The 24,184-nt window shown below is 35.5% G+C and overlaps 1 protein-coding gene across 6 annotated transcripts in view; it reads left to right on the top strand.

Annotated features, from left to right (window-relative positions):
- Positions 1-855: 855 nt before the first annotated feature.
- Positions 856-24,184, top strand: part of lrch3 (leucine-rich repeats and calponin homology (CH) domain containing 3) — a 28,659-nt gene continuing 5,330 nt past the window's right edge. Inside the window, exons 1-21 of one of the 6 annotated variants that reach the window (XM_059506963.1) lie at positions 856-1,225; positions 12,197-12,341; positions 13,447-13,573; positions 13,674-13,779; positions 14,382-14,518; positions 14,644-14,753; positions 15,906-15,999; positions 16,097-16,223; positions 16,303-16,448; positions 16,515-16,591; positions 17,740-17,785; positions 17,861-18,001; positions 19,068-19,115; positions 19,234-19,287; positions 19,699-19,779; positions 20,823-20,856; positions 20,962-21,042; positions 21,894-21,994; positions 22,997-23,134; positions 23,217-23,294; positions 23,530-23,765. In XM_059506963.1, coding sequence (XP_059362946.1) covers positions 970-1,225; positions 12,197-12,341; positions 13,447-13,573; positions 13,674-13,779; positions 14,382-14,518; positions 14,644-14,753; positions 15,906-15,999; positions 16,097-16,223; positions 16,303-16,448; positions 16,515-16,591; positions 17,740-17,785; positions 17,861-18,001; positions 19,068-19,115; positions 19,234-19,287; positions 19,699-19,779; positions 20,823-20,856; positions 20,962-21,042; positions 21,894-21,994; positions 22,997-23,134; positions 23,217-23,294; positions 23,530-23,727 — 2,325 coding nt within the window. In that variant the 5' untranslated portion in view covers positions 856-969 and the 3' untranslated portion in view covers positions 23,728-23,765. Of the gene's footprint in view, positions 1,226-12,196; positions 12,342-13,446; positions 13,574-13,673; positions 13,780-14,381; positions 14,519-14,643; positions 14,754-15,905; positions 16,000-16,096; positions 16,224-16,302; positions 16,449-16,514; positions 16,592-17,739; positions 17,786-17,860; positions 18,002-19,067; positions 19,116-19,233; positions 19,288-19,698; positions 19,780-20,822; positions 20,857-20,961; positions 21,047-21,893; positions 21,995-22,996; positions 23,135-23,216; positions 23,295-23,529; positions 23,766-24,184 lie in introns of those variants that run through there. The other 5 variants (XM_059506965.1, XM_059506966.1, XM_059506964.1 and 2 more) reach the window with 5 other exon arrangements.

Genomic DNA, 24,184 nt, shown 5'->3' with positions numbered 1-24,184 from the left:
AGGGGGCAGTTTGTACATTTCCATATTTAAATACAGTACCGATTTAAATGATTTTGTATATATATGTATATATATATATGTATATATATATATGTATATATATATATGTATATATATATATATATATATATATCACACTCGTTTCTCCAATAGTTTTTTTATTAGAACTGCAGCAATTTTTTTCTCTTTAATTGGAATCATTTAACAATTAACAATTAAACACTTTTGGATGCATTTGAATTAGTTTGATCTCAGATTGACCATGCTATTTTCCTACTTAACAAGAAATATGAACACTTCGATATTAAAAATGTATGCATTAAAAGACATTATAATTTATACAAATGTGTACAAATACATAAAATAATAAAGTTCTTAAAATCTTAATCAAGATACATATAAATAAAAAAAAGTTATAACTGCAATTTAAAACAGTAGTGATATTAAGTCAACTGAAACATTAATAAGCAGAGGAAAGTCAATTAAACCATAAACGGAATAATAAAAAATAATTAATATGTATAAAATATAAAATAGATTTAAAATAACATTAACTTGTATATGTATGTTAATTTATATCTTTACTCCCAAAATGATGTAATGATGAAAAAAATCAATCATACAGGTAAGTTTTTAATATTCGTTCTAAAATCTAAATATTATATTATTATAACTGATTTATTTAAAAAAATTAATATTACATAAACGGAAACATTAAAGAGGTTAGGTATTAACCCTCATCTACACAATCATTTAAAAAAATCTAATTGTTTTAAGGATCTGCCACATTATTTATTCCTAGTTAGACAAAAAGATTTGAGACGTTTCAATCCACGCACGCACGCAATGACGTGTCCTCGCCGGTGCTTCTGTGTGCGCTCCGCGCGCATCGCGCACGCGCATCGCTCACTGCCACTGTCCGCGCTCGTGCGGGGCCCGCGACGATCCAGCGGGAGTGTTAGCTATGTAATGGCGGCTTCGGTGTTGCTCTCCGCGGAAAGCCCCGTGCCCTCGTTCACCGTCGGCCACCTCGCCGGAGCTGCGGCGGCGGGAGCTGCTCATCACGGATTATCCATCGCTCCCGGAGCCGCGTCCTGGAGCCGCTCGCTGGACCGGGCGCTGGACGAGGCGGCGGCCACCGGAGCACTCACCCTCAGCGGCAGGAAGCTGAAGGAGTTCCCAAGGAGCGCCGCCGGACACGACCTCACCGACACCACACGCGCCGGTAACCGTCACATCCCGTCCCACTTTAACCGTTATAACCGTTAAACCGTCCAGAAGCTCAGCTAGAGCCGCGGGGTCGAGTTTAACTAGTTTACACGGTGTGTGTGACTGATGTAAACACACCGCTGTGTGTCTCAGCTCCTGATCGCTCATTTGTGTCCAAGAACCGAATGTTACAGAAATTAACTTTGTGTAAAGTGGAGTTTCACTCATAACTTCTCAGTCGTGGTTGTGTTGATGTGTTTAATATCTCTCTGAGCTCGGTGTAGCTTATTTGAGACCCAAACATTAGGGTTTGATTGACAGGTTAAGAGGTTTATGATGTTGGTATTATTGTTTCTCCTCTATGCCCCGCCTTCTGAAACGCATCGATTTTTACAAAGCTCATCTTTCTGAAAAGCGAGGTGTGCTCTGATTGGCCAACTGTCCAGTGCTTTGTGATTGGCTGAATGCCTCAAGAGTGTGACGCAAATGTTAGGCCCCTTAACATTCTTCAGTCCATATTCTCCAGGGGGGCAGGGTTTCATATTTTTTTGAAGCACCCCTGGGTGCATTCCATTGACTCCCATTCATTTTGGCGTCACTTTGACAGCGAATAACTTTACATCTGAGGCGTTTAAAGACTCCATTTGTCCATTAATTATTTCTAAAGAAACACGAAAATGTATAAAAGGCTCCATTACCTTGTATCGTACGTTGTGGTCCCGTAGAAGCAGTTTTTGTAAAAAATAGGCTAACGATTGCGTCATAACCAGCGACCCTGTCGCACAGTAGAGAAATTACCATATGGACAGGAGGAGAAGCTCGCAGGCAATCGGGGGGACGTGGAGGCATGAAGTCAAGGTAGATAATTAATCAGAATACTTAACAAAATTTGCTCCTGTTCACGCTCGCCTTCTCTGCAAGATTCGGTGGGTGATTCAGATTTCTCTTGGCACAACGATTAGAAGTTTACAGGTGGCTCACATGACATCTAAGTCATCAAGCTCAGTTTGAGTCGGCGCAGTACACCCGACCCCCAGGAAGTGCTTGCTTCTAATTGACTTCACTTGTCTCCGTTGAATCCAATGGGGTCGCTGTGTCCATTTCTTTTAGCCGGTTCATTAAGAAGATCCGGTTAAATAGAAAGATTTGTTTGCGATCTGGACATCACTAGACGAGACAACCAATAAAACCCATTACAAGCGAAACATTTGATTTTGTTGCATCCAATTGGGAAATAATTACTGATTATAATGATTTATAGTGTCCTTTTACACGCCGCTTAAACATGAAACCATGTCTGCGTTTGTGATCTGAGACACAAAATAAAAAGTAAAAGGTAGTAGACTAAAAGATACGCCTTCTTTCTTTGCGTGAACATTTGGGCGGCATTGTGCAAATCTTCTAACATAGTGATGTAGAGATGTGGGGGCGTGTTTAAGCGAGGTGTTGCTTAGAGTCCTAACTTTGGTAAAGAATATCTCTTTGGTTTTGAGATTTTAGTCTTTGCAACTTTACAGATCTTCTTCATGCACCAAGAGCTTGTTACACTCCAAAGAGACACAATCTTTTTTCTTGTTGCACTGTTTCTCTTTAAACTCTGCTCAAAACCTTTTTAAAAATGCTAATCTTGATCATATGAGACCCTGTTAAGAGGTTTCAAAGTTAATATTGTATTATATTACTATAGCAGATGAACAGATGCTTCATTTATTATACCAAACCAATCTATCTATTGCCTCTCTATTGATTTTCATTTCATCACAAGAATCAGAAAAAGGAAAGCAGTGCATGAGATCTGTATTGGACCTCATATGTTTATAAAATCTATTGTACTTTGCATAAAACCTCTTTAATGAGTCGCGTGTACAGTAAAACCAGTCCAGGCTATATAAACATCTGTCTGAAGGTGTTTACAGACCGCTGTATGTTTTAAGTGTTAAATCCTGACTACTTGATTGATCGGCATGCAGATAGACAGAGTTATGATAATACCACAATAAGATCTCTCTCTCTGTGTGTGTGTGTGTGTGTGTGTGTGTGTGTAGTTGTTTTGTAGTTTTGTCGTGTGCATATTGCTGGGAAAATTACAATTTAATATATTTTAGTCTAAACTGCATAATATGATGCTTAATGACTTAAATAACTATTGCAAATGCGAGATAGATGCAGAAAACTTTTTTTATTATTGTAGACATCAGCTACATAACACAAGAAGGTAAGGCCTAAAAAAAAAAATTGTTTGGTTCCGGTTTCCGACCGACCATGTCAATTTATGTGCGACCCAAATTTATTTTATGAGACTGGGGAAGAACGGTCTTTCACACATCGTTAATTAAATTACAGTTTCCTTTAAATGCTGTTTTACACTTAAGTAATCCGTTAAAAACCATTAAGTATTGCATCAAAACCCTTTAACTGTCAATTCCTAAAGTGAGCTATAACTTAAGGTTTGGAAATCGTAACATTAAGAGAAACACGGGGGGGGGGGGGCATTAACATTAACATTACCAGCTTACTTTTAATATGAAACAAAGTCTCATTTGGTTATTTCACCTTTCAAATGTGGTCATTTTTTAAAGAAATGTAAACAATAAATACCGTTTTGTGGCTCTTGAATGTGTCGAACAGATCGCTGTAAGTTAGATCATCAGTTAAAACTAACTGATCGTCTCTTGCTTCTAGTTAATTTATAGCATTAAAATCAAATAAACCACATAAATGAACATAACAAAGAATGTTGTTTGACTACAAAAAGATGTCTGTACACTCCGTTTTTCAAGTTCAAATCCTCCATGTTAATCTACTATGAGATCGCCTGTCAAACTCCCGCGAAGGCTTTTTGTGTGTGTGTGCGCGTTTTGCGTGTCTATGGCAACAACAGACTTTAAACGGGAATACAGAATCACTGTCGTAAAAGTACCGGTACACACATTTAAAATCAGCGCGCGTGTGTGTGTGTGTGTAAAACTGCCACTGGAGAAAAAATAAATAAATAAAAAAAATAATAAATCCCTACCGACCAATGACCTCAACTGACAACCAACCGGAACCAAACTTTTTTTTTTTTTTAGGCCTAATTGCTTTGTGTAGATGCATAATTAAGATGCATAACTCACAGCATCTTAAACCTTTATATCTTGGGAAATAATGCTAGTTTTACTTTATTGTCCGTTCTGCTTGTTAAAGAGCAGAAAGTGGAGTTTCTTAATGAAACTTTCACTATTATTACAGCCCATATGTAAAAAAGCCTTGGTCTAGTAAGTGTTACCCCAGAATTGTGTTTAACGGCCTGAAAATTGGAAATGGTCATCGTAGCTCAGGACTACAGCTCTGATCCTGAGAACACTTGGTGTATTGTGTCTGTGTCAATATTGATCATCTGTGCAGTGCATGCTGGGATGCACACAAAATTCTCTGATTTCGTTCTCATCCAAAGCCTGTACACAAAAATGCAGACTGTGGGAATGAACGGGTAAAAAAATAAAGGAAAGCTTTCAATGCTCTAACCCCAAAAATAACTATATTGCTTTGCTGTGAGTTTGTTATGGTTTGCTAATCACAGATTGTGAGTGCCATCGCTTTGTTCCTGCCAGATACTTTATGGGTCTTTTTTTTTTTTTTGTGAGTTCATTTTAGGGTAATAATAACAGTTTAACATTAGCTATAAGAGGTTTATCAATGATGACTTTTTTCTGTAAAGGTTATACTTATTAAATTTAGGAGAAGAAGTGACAGCTGTGATTGCCAGAGATTGAATAAACAATGTTTTTGACATTTACATGAGTACCTCAGACGAGTCCAACCCTCAAGCAACATGCATAACTACCGAATTTTGCAGTAACATTACATAATATGGACATGAACTAAATATAGACCTGATGTAGAAACTTTAAAATAGAAATGTACATTTTCTGTTATGCTGCTTAGAAACGATTTGAAACTTAAAGAGAACTATACAAATAAACTTGATATGAATTGAATTTAGTGTTGTATGTAATGATACATAAAAATATTCTAACTTCTTAAATCTAAATTATACAATACTGCTTACCAGAATACAACTATGCAGACTTTACAATGAATCAAAATGTATTTCTTACTGTTTTCTTCCAAAATAGTTATTTTTTCAATACAGTACAGTAACATCGAACAAATTGTCCTGTTAAGACCATAATAAGGTAACCTACAGAGAAATAATGAATAGAGCCCGACCGATACATCGGCCGGCCGATATTATCGGCCGATATAAGCTAATTGCATTTAAATCGGCATCGGCATTTATAACGGCCGATGAAACATGAGAAACAGAGTCTCATGCTTCACTCATGTTATGAGTGTTGCATAGTGTGCCCACCAGAGGGAGCTCTGCAGCTCCAGAGTTAACAACAGCGCCAGAAGTCCACTACAGAAGAAAGCGATCAACTGTTTTGACGGTGAGTCTGTCGTTCGTCATGTGAAATGATTGTAGATTTAGTTCCTACCCTGTATATAAAAACTGTGTGGTAGTTCTAGCTAACGGTCCTATCATTATCACTTCTAAATATTCTGTAACATCACTTACAGCCGCTAATGCATTGCTATATTAGATTAGCCACAAAGCTAATACCATGTTTATCAGTGGAAGAGCGCGAACGTTAATAAGAGGTCAAACTATAACGTTAGCGTTTAACTTATTCTTATTCTATTGCGTTGTGTTTCCCACATAATGACCGCGTAATTGGGCCTTTCACACAGGACGCGGTATGCACGGCGCTTGCCGCTGGGTTCAGCGTTGCCCTTCAGATACAACGCGATTTGCGCTGCGCTATGGCATAGGCGGAGTTTTAAAAACGTTTAGCGGGAGCTCTTTCATAGTCTGTTCCTCCTCCTTTCGGTCAGCAACAAACATGTATCTGTCCCGTTGTAAGAATCGAGCGATAGCGCTAGTCCTGCTGATGAAAATTAAGAGAGAAGCAAGGAAGAAGAGGCTACCCTCAGGTCCAGAGAACAATTTGGTGAATTCAGGCTGGTTACGTTACTCTAACGCTAATAGCTTCCTTTTTAGCAGGCCCCTTAAATGCTTGCTATTAACTTGTTTGAAGGTGGTTCTTCTCAAAATTGACAGCGGTGTGTTCATGACACTAACGTTAACCATTCAACTTTGAATTGATTCCGTAATCTTCCGGTAATAGTAGGCAAGACGATGTTTTGATTCAGACTGCACAAAGAGAAGAGGAGAAGATATACGGGTCTGTTGTGAATGTGTCTGTGAGAGCAAATATAGTGTAGTTACAGTAACTACAGTAGGTGCGTCAGAAATGATTAAACCAGAGGGGTCATGTAAATAAATGTGAGCTGAACTAGCGCTTTTTTTTTTTTTTTACATATTGTTTCAAAGCAGCTTTACAGACATAACAGGAAAATGTTGAAATAATATTGTTAAATATAAGTAGGTAATACCTATTGCTTGACAAATAAAATATATATATATATTTCTCATTTTTGCCTATGTAGGAGATCCCAGTTTATTATTATTATAATTCTAATGATGACATGAGTAAAGATACATGGTGATATTATTAATACACATGCTTATTCTTTCTCTGTCTCTCTTTCTGCCTACAGATGGCTGAAAAAGGTGAATGCTGTAGCAGCAAAGTGTGGGACTACTTCTGCAAATACTTTAACTTTAGTATTATAATTTATTTACAGTAAACACACAGACTGTTAAAACCAGCTTCAACTGGAAGAAAGTAAAAGTGTTAAATGTTTAAAACCAGACTGTTTTTTGATCATTAAAAAATATATACTTTTGATGTGCAATTGTTTAGTCATTGAGACTGTAATCTAAGGCTTTTTTTTTAACATAGTCCATTCTGGAAAATGGTTTATACAGCCCACATACATAGAACAGGCAGATATTTTGCTATTGAATGTTGTGTAAATGCAGTTTATAGGAAATGGGTCTAATATCCAGATTATTTTTAAAATCAAAATATCGGCTTATAAATCGGCTCTTTTCGAGTTAATATCGGCATCGGCCCCCAAAAATCCATATCGGTCGGGCTCTAATGGCCACTTGTTCCAGCATATGCATTTTTACACATCTGAGATAAGACTCAAGAAAAGGCAGACTGTGTAAAGAATACATTTGGCAATAGATTATCTCTACGTCTGTCTAAAACAACAACTAAACATGTAACTTATAAGCTGTCTTTACACAGCTGAGTTAAGCCTGCTATTTGCCTGTTTAAAAGTAGTGTAGTGTAAAGATGCAATGCTGCATAAAAGCCAGACTAAATTAAGCCTGCTCTGATCCAGTATCAAAGTATACAGCTGTGATTGCTCTGTAAATGTATTCATGCAAGTAGAAAAAGACACACAAATGTCATTTCAGAAGCAATTCTATGTAAATGTTGCATTAAAGAGTTACACTGTAAATAATAACAGGTTTGTCAGGAAGTAGTTTAACTTACTATTTTTTTTTGTTGGTTAAAATCCTAGCATTTCTTACAGTGTGTGAAAGCTGCACTATTAAAAAAAATGCAGTGCTGGGTTTAAAATGGGCAAACCCAGCAATTGGGTTGTTTTCAACCAATGGGTTAAATCTTTAACCCAACATACTGGGCAGTAACCCAACCGCTGGGTCAAAACAACCCATTCTCTGTCCATACTTTACCCAGCGCTGGGCTGTATCTAACCCAGCATTACTAGAGTGCTAGTAATTTTAACAAATCACAGATCTGGATGCTCCAGCTGTGGTGTAATCTAAAAATGTCTGTGTCATTGAAATGATCTGTTGGCTGTTCATATTGAATAATTCATAGTCAAGCAGCTATTGTTGAGTGTTTGTAAGTCTCTGCTGACTTGATGTGATATTTGACCTCAGATATTTCCTCGTCTGATTGCTTTAATAGGCTGCGTCGTCCTCTGAACTGTGCCAAATGTACTGGTGTCCTGCTAAGGAACGCTGTCTTCCCTCAGAACAGGTGTCCTCCTCAGAAAGCCATCACAAGGCTCTCTGGACATCTGTCCGGTCAGTGACAGCAGCAGTGGAGACCCGGCCGTCCCCGCTGACTGATTAATTAACCCCAGACTGCGCTTTAGAAACCTGTGCTGTATTTAGTGGGAGTTGCTGTTATTGTACGTTTTTTGTCAGTTCAAGATGATGGAAGTAAATATTTAGATCTTGCAGTCTTGGCAGATTGAAGGAGGTTTGGCTGTGAATTTTAGACTCAGTTCTATTGATAATAGAATTATTTGAAGTTTCTGGTTAATTAGCAATTATTTTAAGGTTTATTTTATTGATTATTTTATTGTGATGGTTTCAACTTCTGAAAGACTCCTGTGGAACTCTTGTATATTTAAGTTATTTTGAGTTTAGTTATTTATTTGTTGGTTATTTGATCATAGGCTATTAATTTATTTTCTAATTTTTGTTATTCATTTATCGTTTGTTTATTTTTCTTTTTTCTTTGATGGTCCTTGTATGAAAGGAGATTTAATGGAACCTCATTGAGTTTTAGATTTTTAAAAGATCAACCGCTTTTGTTTTTTGTTTTTTTTTAATAGATTAACACCTTTTACGACTGAATCAAGAAATCTGTAGATAACTTGGGTCCTGTTTCATCTTAAAATGTAAATGTGATGTTCTTTTCTTTTTCTTTTTTTGTTTAACTTCTTTCCTTCTTTCTCTCTCTCTCTTTCTCTCTCTCTTTCTTTTACACAGTTCTTTGTGAATTTCCTTCAGCACAAAATAAAACAAATATTGCATGTAAATATTTTATTGTAATTTGTATTTCCAAATATTGTCAAAGAGGGAAAAACCTTTTACCAAATCTCTAGAAGTTCAGTAACTATTACATATACATATACTATACACCGAAAATACTTTTTTTATGTTACTGTAATGACAGCGTGGGACTGAAATGTGCTGAATACAGTCATGTGTCAAAAATGAATTGAATGAAGTTTAGTTTTTCTTTGATTGTTGTTGGATTTTGGTGCTGAAATGTTCTCTTCAGTCCTCACTCTGGACTGAGGTCATGTCAGTTTACTTGTGAAAAGTCAGAGACATTGCAATTACACACTTTCCCACGCCATGCTTTGTTTTGAACAGAAGCTCTTGGCGTTATATAAGCAGGCATGTCAAGTTCACAGCAGAAGACCTCTTGGTTGCAACATGATGATCACTTACACATACACTGACTGTTTCCTGTCTTCTGCTCTCAAACACATCTCAGACATAAAGACAGAAGAATGAGCTTGTCTTCATTCTATATTATATATATATATATATATATATATATATATATATATATATAAGATTAACCGTTTAGGATTCTAACTGTATTTTACTTTGAATCAACTTGGCATCTGTAGCTGTTTCAATATGATGGTTGTTCTGACTAGAGAATAAAAGTATTCTTTTATTTTAGACTAGAAATATAAGTAGGCTTCTATTTGGTGTTATTTTGCAGTGTGTTTTATTGTAAAGGCTTATGAGAGAGAGATGTTGGATCTAGAAGGAATCCTTCGAGGGAGATGCAGGATTGAAGATTTTTGCGGTGAGACTCGCCTCGAGGCCAGAACTGATGACTGTTGTGCACAAGCATGGAGGAAGTGAAGTCATCTGGATATTACTGTCTATATTTGACCGAGGCCACGAGTCAGGCTGAAATACTGTCTGGCGCTGGTCACTAATAGAGGAAATATAAACCAAAAACGAGAAGAAGAGATGCACATTACATCATCGTCGCTCTGATGTTGCATAATGCTTGTGCTCGTCTCAAACATCTGCCCACTTTATTGTAAAAGTGTGTGTGTGTGTGTGTTTTGGGTTCTCTGTAATGGATCGGTGCTGTGTTTTAGGTAGCTGTCAGTGTAGGAAGCAGATGTTACAGTCAGCAGCACTTCCTGTCTTCCCCATCCGGGATCTCACTGTTACAAACATAGATCGAGTGTCATCAGTACAAACAAACATACAGGCTGCAGATCTGATTACACTCATGTTGTGTTGCTAAACACTGATCAGTATGTTTTATGTAATATACATCTCAATATTTATCTATTTGCTCGCTTTCTTATGTCCTTTGTCCCATTTAGTATATTCAGATGAATTAAAATGTTCATGTAATGTTTTTAAATACACATTTTCGTAGTGTTTTTAAATTTTAGCTATATTAGTATATTCAGAAAATGTAAATGTGAAAAAAAAAAATATATATATATATATAAAAAAAATATATATATATATATATATATATATATTTATATATAATATATATATATATATATATATATATATATATATATATATGTGTGTGTATGTGTATGTGTATTCAGAGAGAACTGAGAAAATTATATATAAAAAAACAACATTTTTCTTATTTTTATATTTTAGTTTTTTTCCCTGTTGAAGTTTTTGTTTTTATCTAGCCATTTTTGCTATTAATATATTCAGAAAATACAGACAAAATATTGTTAGAAGTTTTTAATCTTATTAAAAGTGTTTAAAATGTACAGACAATTTTTTTAAAACAGATGAAGTGTATTGACATTTATGCTATATAATATATTCATAAAATGACAAAAAAATAAGGTCAGAATCTTTTAAAATAACATTTTCATTTGCTTTATATTGTTATTTGTGCTATATTTGTATATTCAAAAAAATTCAAATTAAAATGTATTTATAAAATACACACATAATATTTTTAAAGGCTTTGAAAACAACGTATTTTTCCTTGTATTTATATGGTCGGTTTTGTGGCTGAACTTCAGACACTTTAGAAGTGAAATGCAAAACAAAAAAAAAGGGGGGAATGTTAAGATTAGATTGTTCTCAAAAACAAACTTTTTCCGGTAAGTTCGGTCCCTCTGAATCTTCTCTGAGTGTAGAGCACCAGTGAAGTTCTACTGGCCTCTTTCATGTAATCCAGAACAGAGAAATGGACATTTATCTCACTCCTAGTCCGGCAGCTATTTTTGGTGGTCATGGGATCCCTTGTGTGAGTGTTTGTCCTCTGGGTTTAAAGTGTGTGTGTGTGTGTGTGTGTGTGCTTGCATGCAATTATATAAAGAGTTTAGATCATTTCAGACAGATATTAAATCTAATAGGCACTTTGTTTACCCCTAAACATGTACTAAAGGGTTAAACAAAGTAATATGAGATTATGAATCTGATATGGAGTTATTGTGGGATTGAAAGTGGTCTGGAGCAAGTGAGAAATGAGTATCTAGCATCTGTATATGCACCAGAAGTGCTGTTATTATATTTAGATTTAAAATCTAATGCATGTATTGTGTGGCTGCATCTAATTGATAGTTTTATGTATGCATTTTGTAATTTGGTCATGCATTTTTTATTTATTTCAAATTAAATATAAGAGTGCATACACTCAGTTTCTTCTGCATTGATTTGAGCGTGCATTTTGTATTTCAAATTAAAATTTGACAGTCTTAATTATGCATATGTTTCACTGGCTGTTTTGAAAGCAATCATATGTCATACTAAGGAGAACCAAACCTGTTTCTGCTAGCTGACAATTGGATAGACCTGGATAATGCAATGGAAATGTCAGTTTTTCCCCACACAGACTAGAATCGGTCTACTCTACTCTATTTGTAGCAAATGAGAAGTTCAGTGACTCCGTGTTTGGATTTTATTTATGTGAAGTATTGCACCAAAAAGATGTTGTGATTGGCATTTTGGCTAGCAGCAGTGAACCTTAATATACCCTGCTTTCAATATCAGCCAATTTCAGATCAAAAGCAGTAATAAAAAACATAAAATAAATATTTTGGCTAATGCTGATGCATCTGTATCATTTCCCTGACCTCAAGTAGAAGAAAGGTTCTCAGAGACTGGATTTCCAGCACATTGGTCCAGGAACAGACAGCCAAGAGCTCATCAAACACGCTTTTACATGACAGGTGTGCAGCCGTCCTGGATGCCAGACGTGTGTTTCTCATCGTCTCTTTCTCTCTCTGTTCTGTGTCCTCTCAGATCTATCACGAAACAGACTGACAGAGCTGCCGGTGGAGGTGTGCATGTTTGTGTCGCTGGAGAGTTTGAACCTGTACCAGAACTGTCTGCGTTCACTACCAGAGAGTCTGATAAACCTACAGTCCCTCACCTACCTAAACATCAGGTCATAAACACAGACACAGCGTATATAACATAACGCTAGAATATATTTGACCATTTGAAATGTTACCACAGCTGAACGGCAGCAGTGTTTTAACACAGAGCTCTGGAGATATGAAAAACATTGATTGGATTTGTTAAAAAAAATACAATGTTGATTCCATTTGTTCTTACAATTCATGATTTGAGATTTAAAGGGATAGTTCACACAAAAATGAAAATTGCCAAACTTTGTCAGAATCCAGTAGAGAAATACAGATGTGGGCTCTTTTGATGAAGACCAGTAAGAAACCAATTAGTGCTATTTTAGTGTTATTTTTTACTGTTATTGTATGTGATGTTTTGAATCAGCTTTTAGTTTTAATTTCAGTTTTTATTTTCAATTTAGCTTTTTATATATATATATAAAAATTATTAGTAATTGTACTTTTTTTTCCAGTTAGTTTTCAAAATAAATGTATTAATTTTAGTTTGAGTTGAAGTTTTTCATCTAATAATTGTATAATATTTGTTTACATTTAAATTACATTTAATTTGGTTAACAATAACACCATTTTTTTCATTTAAATTTTTTTATACATATTTAGGACGTTTGTTTACAAATTTTGATGCCTAAATCTTGAGGAGAGTTTGCTATTACTATTCTGAGTAATCAGGTCATCTTTTGCTTTTGCTTGGTGGCAAATAAAATACAAAAAAAATAATAAAATATAGCATCAATACAGTAAAATAAAAATAAAATGTAATATAAAGTATTAAATAAAATTTTCATCTAATATTTGTTTTTTTTATTTCATTTAATAGCTATCGTTAGGGTTGCAAAGGGGTGGGAAATGTCCAGTAAATTTCCAGAAACTTTTAAAAAATCCCTGGAATATTCAAAAAAATCCTGGAATCTTTCCAAAATGTTCCACCTTTTTGCAACCCTAGTTTTAGTCAACCACAGCAACACTGTTATCAGCATGAAATCATTCAGAACTCTTTAGTAGCTACTTTGCCCTTTCCAAGTTACTCAAGTGAAAGTACCACTCATATTTCCTTAAATCTAGTAATTCGGCCTGCAAACAGTTTCTGATTCTCTTGTTTTTTTTGTTGTTTTCTCCTTGCAGTCGAAACCAGTTGTCCACTCTCCCCGCTTATGTGTGCCGTCTGCCGCTCAAAGTTTTGATCGCCTGCAATAACAAGCTGGTCTCGCTGCCGGAGGATCTGGGCAAACTCAGACAGCTCACAGAACTGGTGTGTGGACCAGCGCTCTGCACTCATCTTCACATGTGCTCTCTCTAATGCACATCACTCATCAGTTCTCTCTCTCTCTCTCTCTCTCTCTCTCTTCAAGGATGTCAGCTGTAATGAGATCCAGACGCTTCCTCCACAGATCGGTCAGCTGGAAGCTCTGCGCGACCTCAACATCCGCAGAAACCATCTCGTTCGCCTGCCTCCAGGTCAGAAACTCAAGCACCTGCACCTGAATGAAGCGAGTGATGTTTGTGTGTTGATGTGTTGTCATATCTGTGTTCATCGGTATAATATAATATAATATAATATAATATAATATAATATAATATAATATAATATAATATAATATAGTGTAATATAGTGTAATATAGTGTAATATAATATAGTGTAATATAATATAATATAATATAATATAGTGTAATATAATATAGTGTAATATAATATAATATAATATAATATAATATAATATAATATAATATAGTGTAATATAATATAGTGTAATATAATATAATGTAATGTAATATAATATAATATAATATAATATAATATAATATAATATAATATAGTGTAATATAATATAATATAATATAATATAATATAGTGTAATATAGTGTAATATAGTGTAATATAATATAATATAATATAATATAATATAATATAATATAATATAATATAATATAATATAATATAATATAGTGTAATATAAGAGTGCATACACTCAGTTTCTTCTGCAATGATTTGAGCATGCATTTTTTTTATTTCAAATTAAATATAAGAGTGCATGTACTTAGAGTCTTCAGTTTTGCAGAGTTGGCGGAGCTGCCATTGGTCCGGCTTGATTTTTCCTGTAACAAGATAACGACAATCCCAGTATGCTACCGCAATCTCAGACACCTCCAGAGCATCATTCTGGACAACAATCCTCTCCAGAGCCCACCTGCACAGGTAAAACACATTCCTGTTCTGATCCAAGAAACACGTCACTTTATAATAGTAAAAATATGTTTTTATTGCCTTCGAGAACTGTTCTCCGCTAAGACAGAATCTTTGTTATCGGTGTGTTTTTCCAGATCTGTATAAAGGGAAAGATTCATATATTTAAATATCTGAACATGGATGCATGTAAAGCAGCATCAGACCTTCCAGACTACGACAGAAGACCAGTGCCTTTCGGATCCTGGTAAGAACTGGCTTCCTATGTCTGGGTTTTGTGAGCATAAACTCCTCCTTGTCTTTCGCTCTCGCACCCACATTCATTTGAGCCGTTGTTTATCGGCCGTATCTCTCTGAGGACACGCAGAGCAGAGCGATTCTGCAGATAAGAAGGGAGAGAAAGTAAAAAACACATACAGAATTAAAGCTTGGATGGATTGGTAGGAAGGTATGAAGAGAGGAGAGATTGCAGCTAAACCGGATGACAGTAGATGAGATGATGGAGAGATCAAACTTCTCAACAGGAAATTTGACAAACTTATATGTGGATCTTGTATACAAGGAGCCACAGTGATCTTCAAGATGTTTTGTGGTAAAAGCATAATCTTTATAAGGATTCATACATTAAGTGGTTACAGATTATAATACCTAAAATGTTGCTGTTACTTTATTGATAAATTAGGTTATTATTTGTGTTGGCAAAAATTTATAAAATACAAAATAAATAAGTTATAAAATAAAAAAGTTATATAAATGGGTGAAAAAAAATATCAACTTGAGGCCAGGAAATCAAAAACATGAGTTAAAGTAAAATAAAAAAACATTAAATGAAAAAAATAAATAAATAAAATAAAAGGTTAAAAACGTCAACTTGAGGCCAGGAAATACATAAAATAAAATAAAATAGAATAAAGTAAAATAATATAAAATGTTTAAAAAAATCAACTTAAGGCCAGGAAATCAAAACTAGCTAAAAAAAAAATACATAATATAAAATAAAATAAAAATAAAAGGTTAAAAACATCAACTTGAGTCCAGGAAATATATAAAATAAAATAAAATAAAAGGTTAAAAACCAACTTGAAGCCATGAAATCAAGGACTTGAAATAAAGTAAAATAAAAATAAAATAAATGGGTGAAAAAACAGCACAGACTTGAGAGCAGTAAATCAAGGACTTTGAGATAAAGTAAAATAAAATACAATAAAATTACATTTAAAATTAATTAAAGGGAGAAAATACCACAGAATTACATTGGAGGAGGGACCCAAGCCATATCCAGACACCAGACAATTTGAGAAAAAAACATTTTACCTTCATCTCTTGTAGGGTGATATGGTCAGACCTTCAGCAGACTATTTCTTTGTTTCTTTTTTTCTCTGATCTGTCTGTCTCTCAGTGCAGAGGATTTGTATACTGGCCAACCGTACGGCGCTCTGGACTCCGGCTTTAACAGTGTGGACAGCGGAGACAAAAGGTGGTCTGGAAATGAGGCAAGTGCTATTCTGATCACTCAATCATCAATCCACTCTATCCATAATGTATTTCATTGTCCTCTTCTGCCTGTTCCCCATCTATCCTTTCTTAAAGCCTTCAGACGAGTTGTCAGACTTGTCGTTGAGAGTGGCGGAAATCACCAGAGAGCAAAAACAGAGACGAGATCGAGAAAGAGAGCGTGAGGATCATCGGACAGGGTCTCACATGACCAATGGCACATGTAAGATTTAGTACGAGTGCTCCAGTAATAAGCTCTACAGGATTTTAGTTTTAAATCACCTTGTCATCTCTTTCTAAAGTGGAAGCAGAGCTTGAACAGATAGACTTCATTGACAGCTGTACAGGGGATGATGAGGAGGAGGATGGGCGGAGCCGTAAAGGGGCGGAGCCTCTCAGCCTCAGCTCACAGTTTATGGCCTACATTGAAAGACGAATCACCAGAGAGGTTTGCATTACTGATGAATGTCTGATCACATCATGGGGAATAATGACAGCTTGACTCTGTTTCTAGGGTTCACCCGTGAAGACCAGCCCGTCCAGAGACTTCAGAACTGATGATCCCAGACTCCAAACCTCCTTACATAACCGGTGCTGAACTAATTCAACTTTTTCAAATGATAACTACAATGTATAATATACATTTGCTCTCCTCCAGAAGCATGTCTGTTTCCCCTCTGCTTTGACTAGCTGAAAAATCATGAATTCAATCATTAGTAATATGATTTATTGCTTTACCAGTTTTTACCAATAGGTGGCACTGTTGTCAAATTGATGTGGCTTTGTTAGTGTTAGGTGAAAATGACACACATGAAGTTTGGTGTCAATATGTCAAAGCTTTGCAGAGATACAGCATCAGATGCAGTTTGGCACCATGCCATCAAATTCATTAACGTGGTAAACGAAGATGATTTGGGTCGAAATTTGTGAAAATTGGATCAGCGCTCTAGAAGAAGTTCGAAAAAGTAGTTTTTCAGCGTAAATCGAAATGGCTGACGCGAAGTTCAGCTGATTATGGCATAATTTGGATAAATGTTCTCAGCATGATATAAGGAATCTGTCAAGACTAGGATTAGTATAACTAATCAAAAGCTATTCGGATTTTTTGTAATTTCATTATAATGAATAACCACAAGGGGGCGCCTCCACAAAAACCTTTTTAAGCACCAGGTTTCGTAATGATATGCCAAAGAGTTCATGAAATACAGCATTTTTGACAACATTATTAATGGTTGACATGGGGAAATTGGGTATTGTATGACTGAATCTGAAGAGACAAATCATATTTGTAATTTTTTGAGGCCAAATTTTTTGTTCATAAATTCTAAGCAAAAATGCATGAAACCTTGTATTCCATAAATGTTTTCCATCATAAATGTTTAATTATCTGAGCTAAGGGATTAGAAAAAAAAATATTTTGCTTCTAAACTTTAGTTCAAAAGTTGTTAGAATAAACATTAGTGCAAATTTGGCCAGTTGGTGGCGCTAGAAGGTTTGACTTAGAGACTCCAAACTTGCTGTGGTTAATGTTGAGACTGTCCTATACCTCCATGCCAAATTTGATAACTTTCCCGCAAGGAATTTTATGGACCAACATAGACTTCCGAAGAAGAACGCCAACTATTACAATGGGTGCCACGACATCGAGGCTTGGCCGCTAAACAATTAAGAATTAGAAATCAAACAAAGAAGTTAAATATCTGTTTTCACTAACAGTTCTTTAATTGTTGTCTCTTTAGTGGTGGCTCAGAACCAGCGGTCACATCTTCATACGCTCATAATCAGGTTAGAGTCCCTGTCATTATGCAGTCAATGAAATTTACTCGGAAATTTACCGAATTTATTCTGGTTGTGTGTCAGCGCTCCGCTGGTGCGGCGTCGTGTTCTGGCGTCGGTGTGGAGAGAGTGAGACGGGAAGCTCAGCTGGCGGCTCTGCGGTACGAGGAGGAGAGACACAAAACAAGATTAGTGCAAAGAGACGGCGTCATGAATTACGTCAAGGTACACACACTCATACACACAATTATTAATGCATTTGCAGAAAAAGTGCTGCAAACATTGCTTGAGTATGATTAGAAACACAATGAATCCGTAAAAGCAATTCACATCTGTGAGTTTACCTGTTCGGTGTGATGATGTTTAATATCCCCAGCTAAATGTTTGTTAGCAAATGCTTTTTAACGACATGTAAAAACAATAAAAAATGGGTGTTACTGATGAAGATTCTTCATTTACTCATCAGTTATTCATCCTCAAGATGCTTATATGAGTTTCTTTCTTCTGAAAGAAGATGGTCTGGAGAATGTTGGTAAGCAAACAGTTGACGGCACCCATTGACTTCTATAGTATGGAAAAAAATACTATGGAAGTCAATGGGTACCGTCAACCGTTTGCTTACCAACATTATTCAAAATATCTTCTTTTGTGTTCAACAGAAGAAAGAAGCTCATATATGCTCGGAACAACTTGAGAATGAGTAAAAGATTACCATTTTAAATTTTGGGTGAACTATCCCTTTAAGTCTCGTCTACTAAAAGCTTTGCAATAGTTAACAAAATGTGACCCTGGAGCACAAAAAATACATTGTATGGATCAAAATGATTGATTTTTCTTTTATGCCAAAAATCATTCGGATATTTAGTAAAGATAATGTTCCATGAAGATATTTAGTAAATTTCCTACCGTAAATATCAAAACTTAATTTTTGATTAGTAATATGCATTGCTAAGAACTTGATTTGAACGACTTTAAAGATGATTTTCTCAATATTCAGATTTTTTACACCCTCAGATTCCAGATTTTCAAATAGTTGTTGTATTCTAGCAAACCATACATCAATAGAAAGATTATCTAATCAGCTGTCAGATTATGTATAAATCTCAATTTTGCAAAATTTACCCTCATGACTAGTTTTGTGCTCCAGGCTTACAGATATAACGGCATTTACTATAACGACATCACGATGCTCTGAAGGGCGAAACTGGATCTTTAGCATCCATATCCCAATTAAAACTCTCCTATATATGTTCTAGAGATAGGAACTCGATTTTCTGTCTTGTATTTTCAGCACAAGTCGACTCCGAGCCCTACGAAGCTCAGTCCGACAGACAGTGAGGTGAGTGTCTCCTTCACATTTACACAGTCACTTCCTCCCATCCATCACTTCATCCTGCTGTGTGTGTGTGAATGTGAGTGTGTGGCGCTGTAGTCATATGCACACTGTCCCACCCCAGAGTCTGTACCCCTCCAGATGGTCCACTCACACAGATGACTCCGCCCTCTTCCTGGTAAGAGCCAATCAGCTCAGATCATGCGTCATCCTCTGCACATCCTCTCATTTCTCTTGTGTGTTCACTTTCCTATTGTGCTTTATATAACTTTGCATAATGTATTAACATGATTAAAGGTTATTTATAAGCTGTTTACCTCGTTTAAAGTTGCACTCAGTAATTAAAAAGCTGTTCTTAACTCTTCTCAAGACTCTTGTGGCTAGCAAAAGCGGTTTTGTTAAGATACGACCAGCCTTATCTTCAAACTGATAGTTATTACTATCTAATTATTATTAAAAATTGCTGAGTGCATCTTTAATATTAGATCTGCTTCTCCCGGCGAGCATCTTTAACACGCCTGCCCTGCTTTTTTTGCTTCTCTTCCTGTCTTTCTCTCTTTTTCTCTCTGTCATGTTGGTTCTGTGTCAGAGTGAGTTTGAGCCCCTTCTGATATTTGAGATAGACACAGACACCAACACTATAAAGAAGAGGCCAGACCCTCACAAACAGGTGAAAGACACACAGACATGTTTACTAGCTGTCTGTAGATAGACCTACAGTACCATTCACTGCTGTTGATTAATGACGAGGTGCGTAAATTACCCCAAAAACCTTTGTATTAAACTTTTGCTTGTTGCAAAGCTACTCACACATTTTCATTATTTGTTTGTTTGGAGACTGGAGATGATCTGCATCACTCTAGATGCAAATAAGCTTATTATGGATGTTGTAGTTTTTTGACAATTTCATTCTCAAATATTGTTTTAAGCTAGTAAATTAAATAATAATAATAATAATAATACAATTTGTTTGTAACTTGTAGATGATCCACCACTTTTACTTTTTCTATTAATACAAATAATCTTTGTCAATATTAATTTTTTTATTTTGTTTGCAGCCTAGAGATGATTTACCTATATTTTATTTCTGTACATGCAAATACATTTATAAAGGATTTTTCTGGATGATTTTACTCTCAAAAATTATTTTAGGCTTGCTTGTAAATTTAAATAATTAATCATTTTTATTTATTTATTTATTATTTGTTTATTTGTAGCCTGGAGAAGCTCCACCGCCATCACTTTTGTTTCTATAAATGCAAATAATCTTATTATGCACGTTTCCTGCAGATTTACTTAAATTTTAACAGTCAACATTATCATTACAACATTGTAATTTTTTTAATTTAAGCTTATGCATCCTAAAAGAAAAGATTTAACATTTAAGTGTTTTTCCTTCAGCAACAAACTCTTCTTAATCTTTCTCTGTTTATTTCCTCCTAATTCCGCTGATCTGCCTCCATCACTTTATTTGATTCAAATAAGCTTATTGTGGATGATTTTAATTTCATAAATTCATGAGCAGTATTTGTATTTCATATTGAGGAACTGATGCTGGACAGGTCATGCCTGTTTAAGATTTCAGCTGATGCATGTGTATGTTTGTTTAGGGTTTGGAAGTTCACACATTAAAAATGAGGGCGAATCTCAAAAACTGCCAAGATTTTTATCAATGTAATTTCCACTGATTTGACTTAATTTTTTATTCTGTAGCCAGGGGAAGATTATGGCTCGCTGTCTCCCACCGGTATGTGTTTGTTTAAATCAGACTTGATCTTCCTCATTCCTTCTGTTTTGCCATTTAATTCTTTGCCCCCACATCCCATTGTGACTTATTTTGCTGGTCTTACAGCCCTCCAAACCCTGACGTACCCCATCCAGAGACCTGAGAGTTATCTTTTCCGCCTCGGCCAGAGAGAGGAGAAGAAAAAAGGTTTGTTTGTCTGATGCAGTCAATTGCTGCATGTGCGACTTTCATGATGCATGCACTAAAAGTGTTCTTCTAAAGAACAGATTTGACTACTTTAGAGTACAAATGTTTAAGCATGTAATGATATTCTAGGGAGTTGTGTGCTTCTAATTTTATAGCAAGAGTTTGGACAGGAGCCTTTTCTGTTCTTATGAAAAAATTGTGTTTTTATCTCTGTTGCAACAGTTTTGAAAGTGTGTCTAAAATGACTGGTTTCCTATGTAAAGTGCATGAATCGGTGTCAGTATATATTTTAATGTTTTGTTATATTTCTGAAGCATTGCGTATTATCAGTTACATTTAGGGAATGCTATGCATGTTAATGGATTAAAGTTTCCTAAACCTCAGGAAAAAATAGAAGAACACTGTGTTGCACTGTTGCCTTCGTATCATTTGCTTTGATGCTCTTTGCTTTGAATATCATTTTGTGAGAACTAGTTGGTTTGTCTTGAACTCTTCATTTTGAAGAATTGAAGAATGTAATGCATTATGGAGAAAATGTGAGAAGTAAGTCACTGAAAAAGCGGCAGCATTGTAATTGTTCATTTAGTTATTTACTGTATGTAGTTATTTAGTTAGTATTATTTTGTTCATTTAAATAAATCAGAAAAAATATCACTTGAAAAGTTGAAGCATTCAAAAATAAAAAAAACTTAACAAAATGACTAAAACTGAAAATGTAAAAATAGCTTTAATGATAATGCTATAATAGTGTATAAATAGTAATTATAATCTCACTGAAAAGTGGGTAGTAACTGTAGTGCTCTGTTACACGCGTGTCAATCATTGCTACTTGTGCATGTAATAATTTGCAGGAGAATCAGGCACACAGAAGGCGGAGCCAGATGAAGCCACGCCCACACAGAGTCCCGCCCCCAGGGGAGAGGAAGCAATACTAATAGAGCAGCTGAGAAGAGTGCGTCAAACAAACTGCTGTTCCATCTATTTATTTATTGATTATACATGCATAAATACACTACCAGTCAAAAGTTTTTCAACATTAATAATTTAATGGTTTTTTTTAAAGATGTCTCTCACCAAGCCTGCATTTATTTAATCCAAAGTACGGCAAAAACAGTCATTTTGAAGTATTGAAAAATAATTGAAATATTTGTTCTATTTAAAATAACTTTTCTATTTGAATATATTTTAAAATGTAATTTATTCCTGTGATTTCAAAGCTGAATTTTGAGCATCATTTCTCCAGTCACATCATCCTTCAGAACTCATTCTAAAATTCAGATTTACTGCTCAAAAAGCATGTATTTATTATGATTGTATAATTTTTCAGGTTTCTTTGATGAATACAAAGTTCAGCACAACAGCATATATCTCAAAAAGAAATCTTTTGTGACATTATAAATTCTTTATCGTCACTTTTGATCAAATTAAAGCATCGATGCTATATATATATATATATACATACACACTGACTCGAGCTTTTAAATAGTATAGTGTAGTAGTGTATAATGTTACAAAAATGTTTTATTTCAGATAAACGCTGATCTTATGATCATTCTGTTCATCAAAGAATCCTGAAAAAAATGTACTCAACTGTTTTAAATATTGATAATAATAAAAAAATTTTTTGAAAAGCAAATCAGTGTATTAGAAGACAATGAAGAATATTGATGCTGAAAATGTTGCTTTGATCACAGAAATAAATTACATTTTATAATATATTCAAACAGAAAGCAGTTATTTTAAATAGTAAAAGTATTTCACAATATTTCTGCTTTTACTGTATTTTGGCTCAAATGAATGCAGCTTGGTGAGCAGAAGAGAATTCTTTAAAAACATTAAAAATCTTACTGTTCAAAAACTTTTGACTGGTTGTGTGTGTGCGCGAGTATAATCATTCAAATTCTTTTTTCACAAATGATTTCTACAAATGAAGTCTTGTTTTGCAACCCTGTAGAATATCGAGTGTCGACTCAAGGTGTCTTTACCCAGTGATCTTGGGGCAGCTTTGACTGACGGGGTCGTCTTGTGCCATCTGGCCAATCACGTGCGTCCCCGATCCATACCGAGCATCCATGTGCCCTCGCCAGCAGTGGTGAGAGACTCTGGCTTCACTTGAGTTAGTTTTCAAGCATGTGCAAAGGATTGCATCGGTTTCATGTCTTCTGTCTTTCCAGCCTAAACTGACGATGGCCAAGTGTCGACGAAATGTGGAGAACTTCCTCGAGGCCTGCCGCAGAATTGGAGTTCCTCAGGTATTCTTAAAAACCAAAAAACGTCTGTTTCATATTTGTTTTAAAACTAGCATCTCTTGCTGATTTCTCTAGTACCTTCAAGTTTAAACCTAATACTACTAACTCTCTCTCTCTCTCTCTCTCTCTCTCTCTCTCTATCTCTCTCCCTCCATTCCCTTCCGCTTTAAAACCATCATCCCCTCATTGTGTTTTATTTGAACGCTCCTTGTCCTCCTCGTCTTGGCTCTGCGGGCAGGATAGTTTGTGTTCAGTGGGTGATGTCCTAAAAGGGGAGGCGGTTTGTGTGTTTAGGCTGGTTGAGGCCTTGCTCTCTCTGGCACCGCCTCCCTTTCACTCCGCCCCTTCTTCCCAGCTGGCTGGATTTGCCCTTTTCTACCTGTCAATCATGTCGCTGCTATGTGCTCTCTACTGCCACCTAGTGCCAATTCTTTAAAACACACTTCCATGTTGCTCACTGCACTGAAATAGCCAATTGTTCGCACACAGATGTTGCATTAATAGTGTTTTCTAGTGCACATAATCAATACTTCACTAAGCCCCGCCCCCTCTGCGTCAAGTTAGACAGGCTTTATAAAATAGCATTCATGCAAATTTCATGAAAGGCATACAATTTGGTTTAATGGTATTAATACGTGCACTGGAAAGAAGGTACTGTTTCTTTAAATGAAATTATCTGCACTACTGTTTCCGTTTTAAGTCAGGAAGATTTTTTTATATTTTGGGAAAGAAGTTGTTTCTTCTGTTCACCAAGGCTGCATTTGTTTGACCACAAATACAGTAAAAATAGTGAAATATTATTACAACTTAAAATATCTGTTTTCTATGTGAATACATATTAAGCTGTAATTTATTTCTGTGATGCTCCGCTGTATTTTCAGCATCATTCCTCC

The sequence above is a fragment of the Carassius carassius genome, chromosome 23 (assembly GCF_963082965.1).
Source record: "Carassius carassius chromosome 23, fCarCar2.1, whole genome shotgun sequence".
Classification (NCBI taxonomy): domain Eukaryota; kingdom Metazoa; phylum Chordata; class Actinopteri; order Cypriniformes; family Cyprinidae; genus Carassius; species Carassius carassius.
This window is presented reverse-complemented; position numbering and strand designations above follow the sequence as displayed.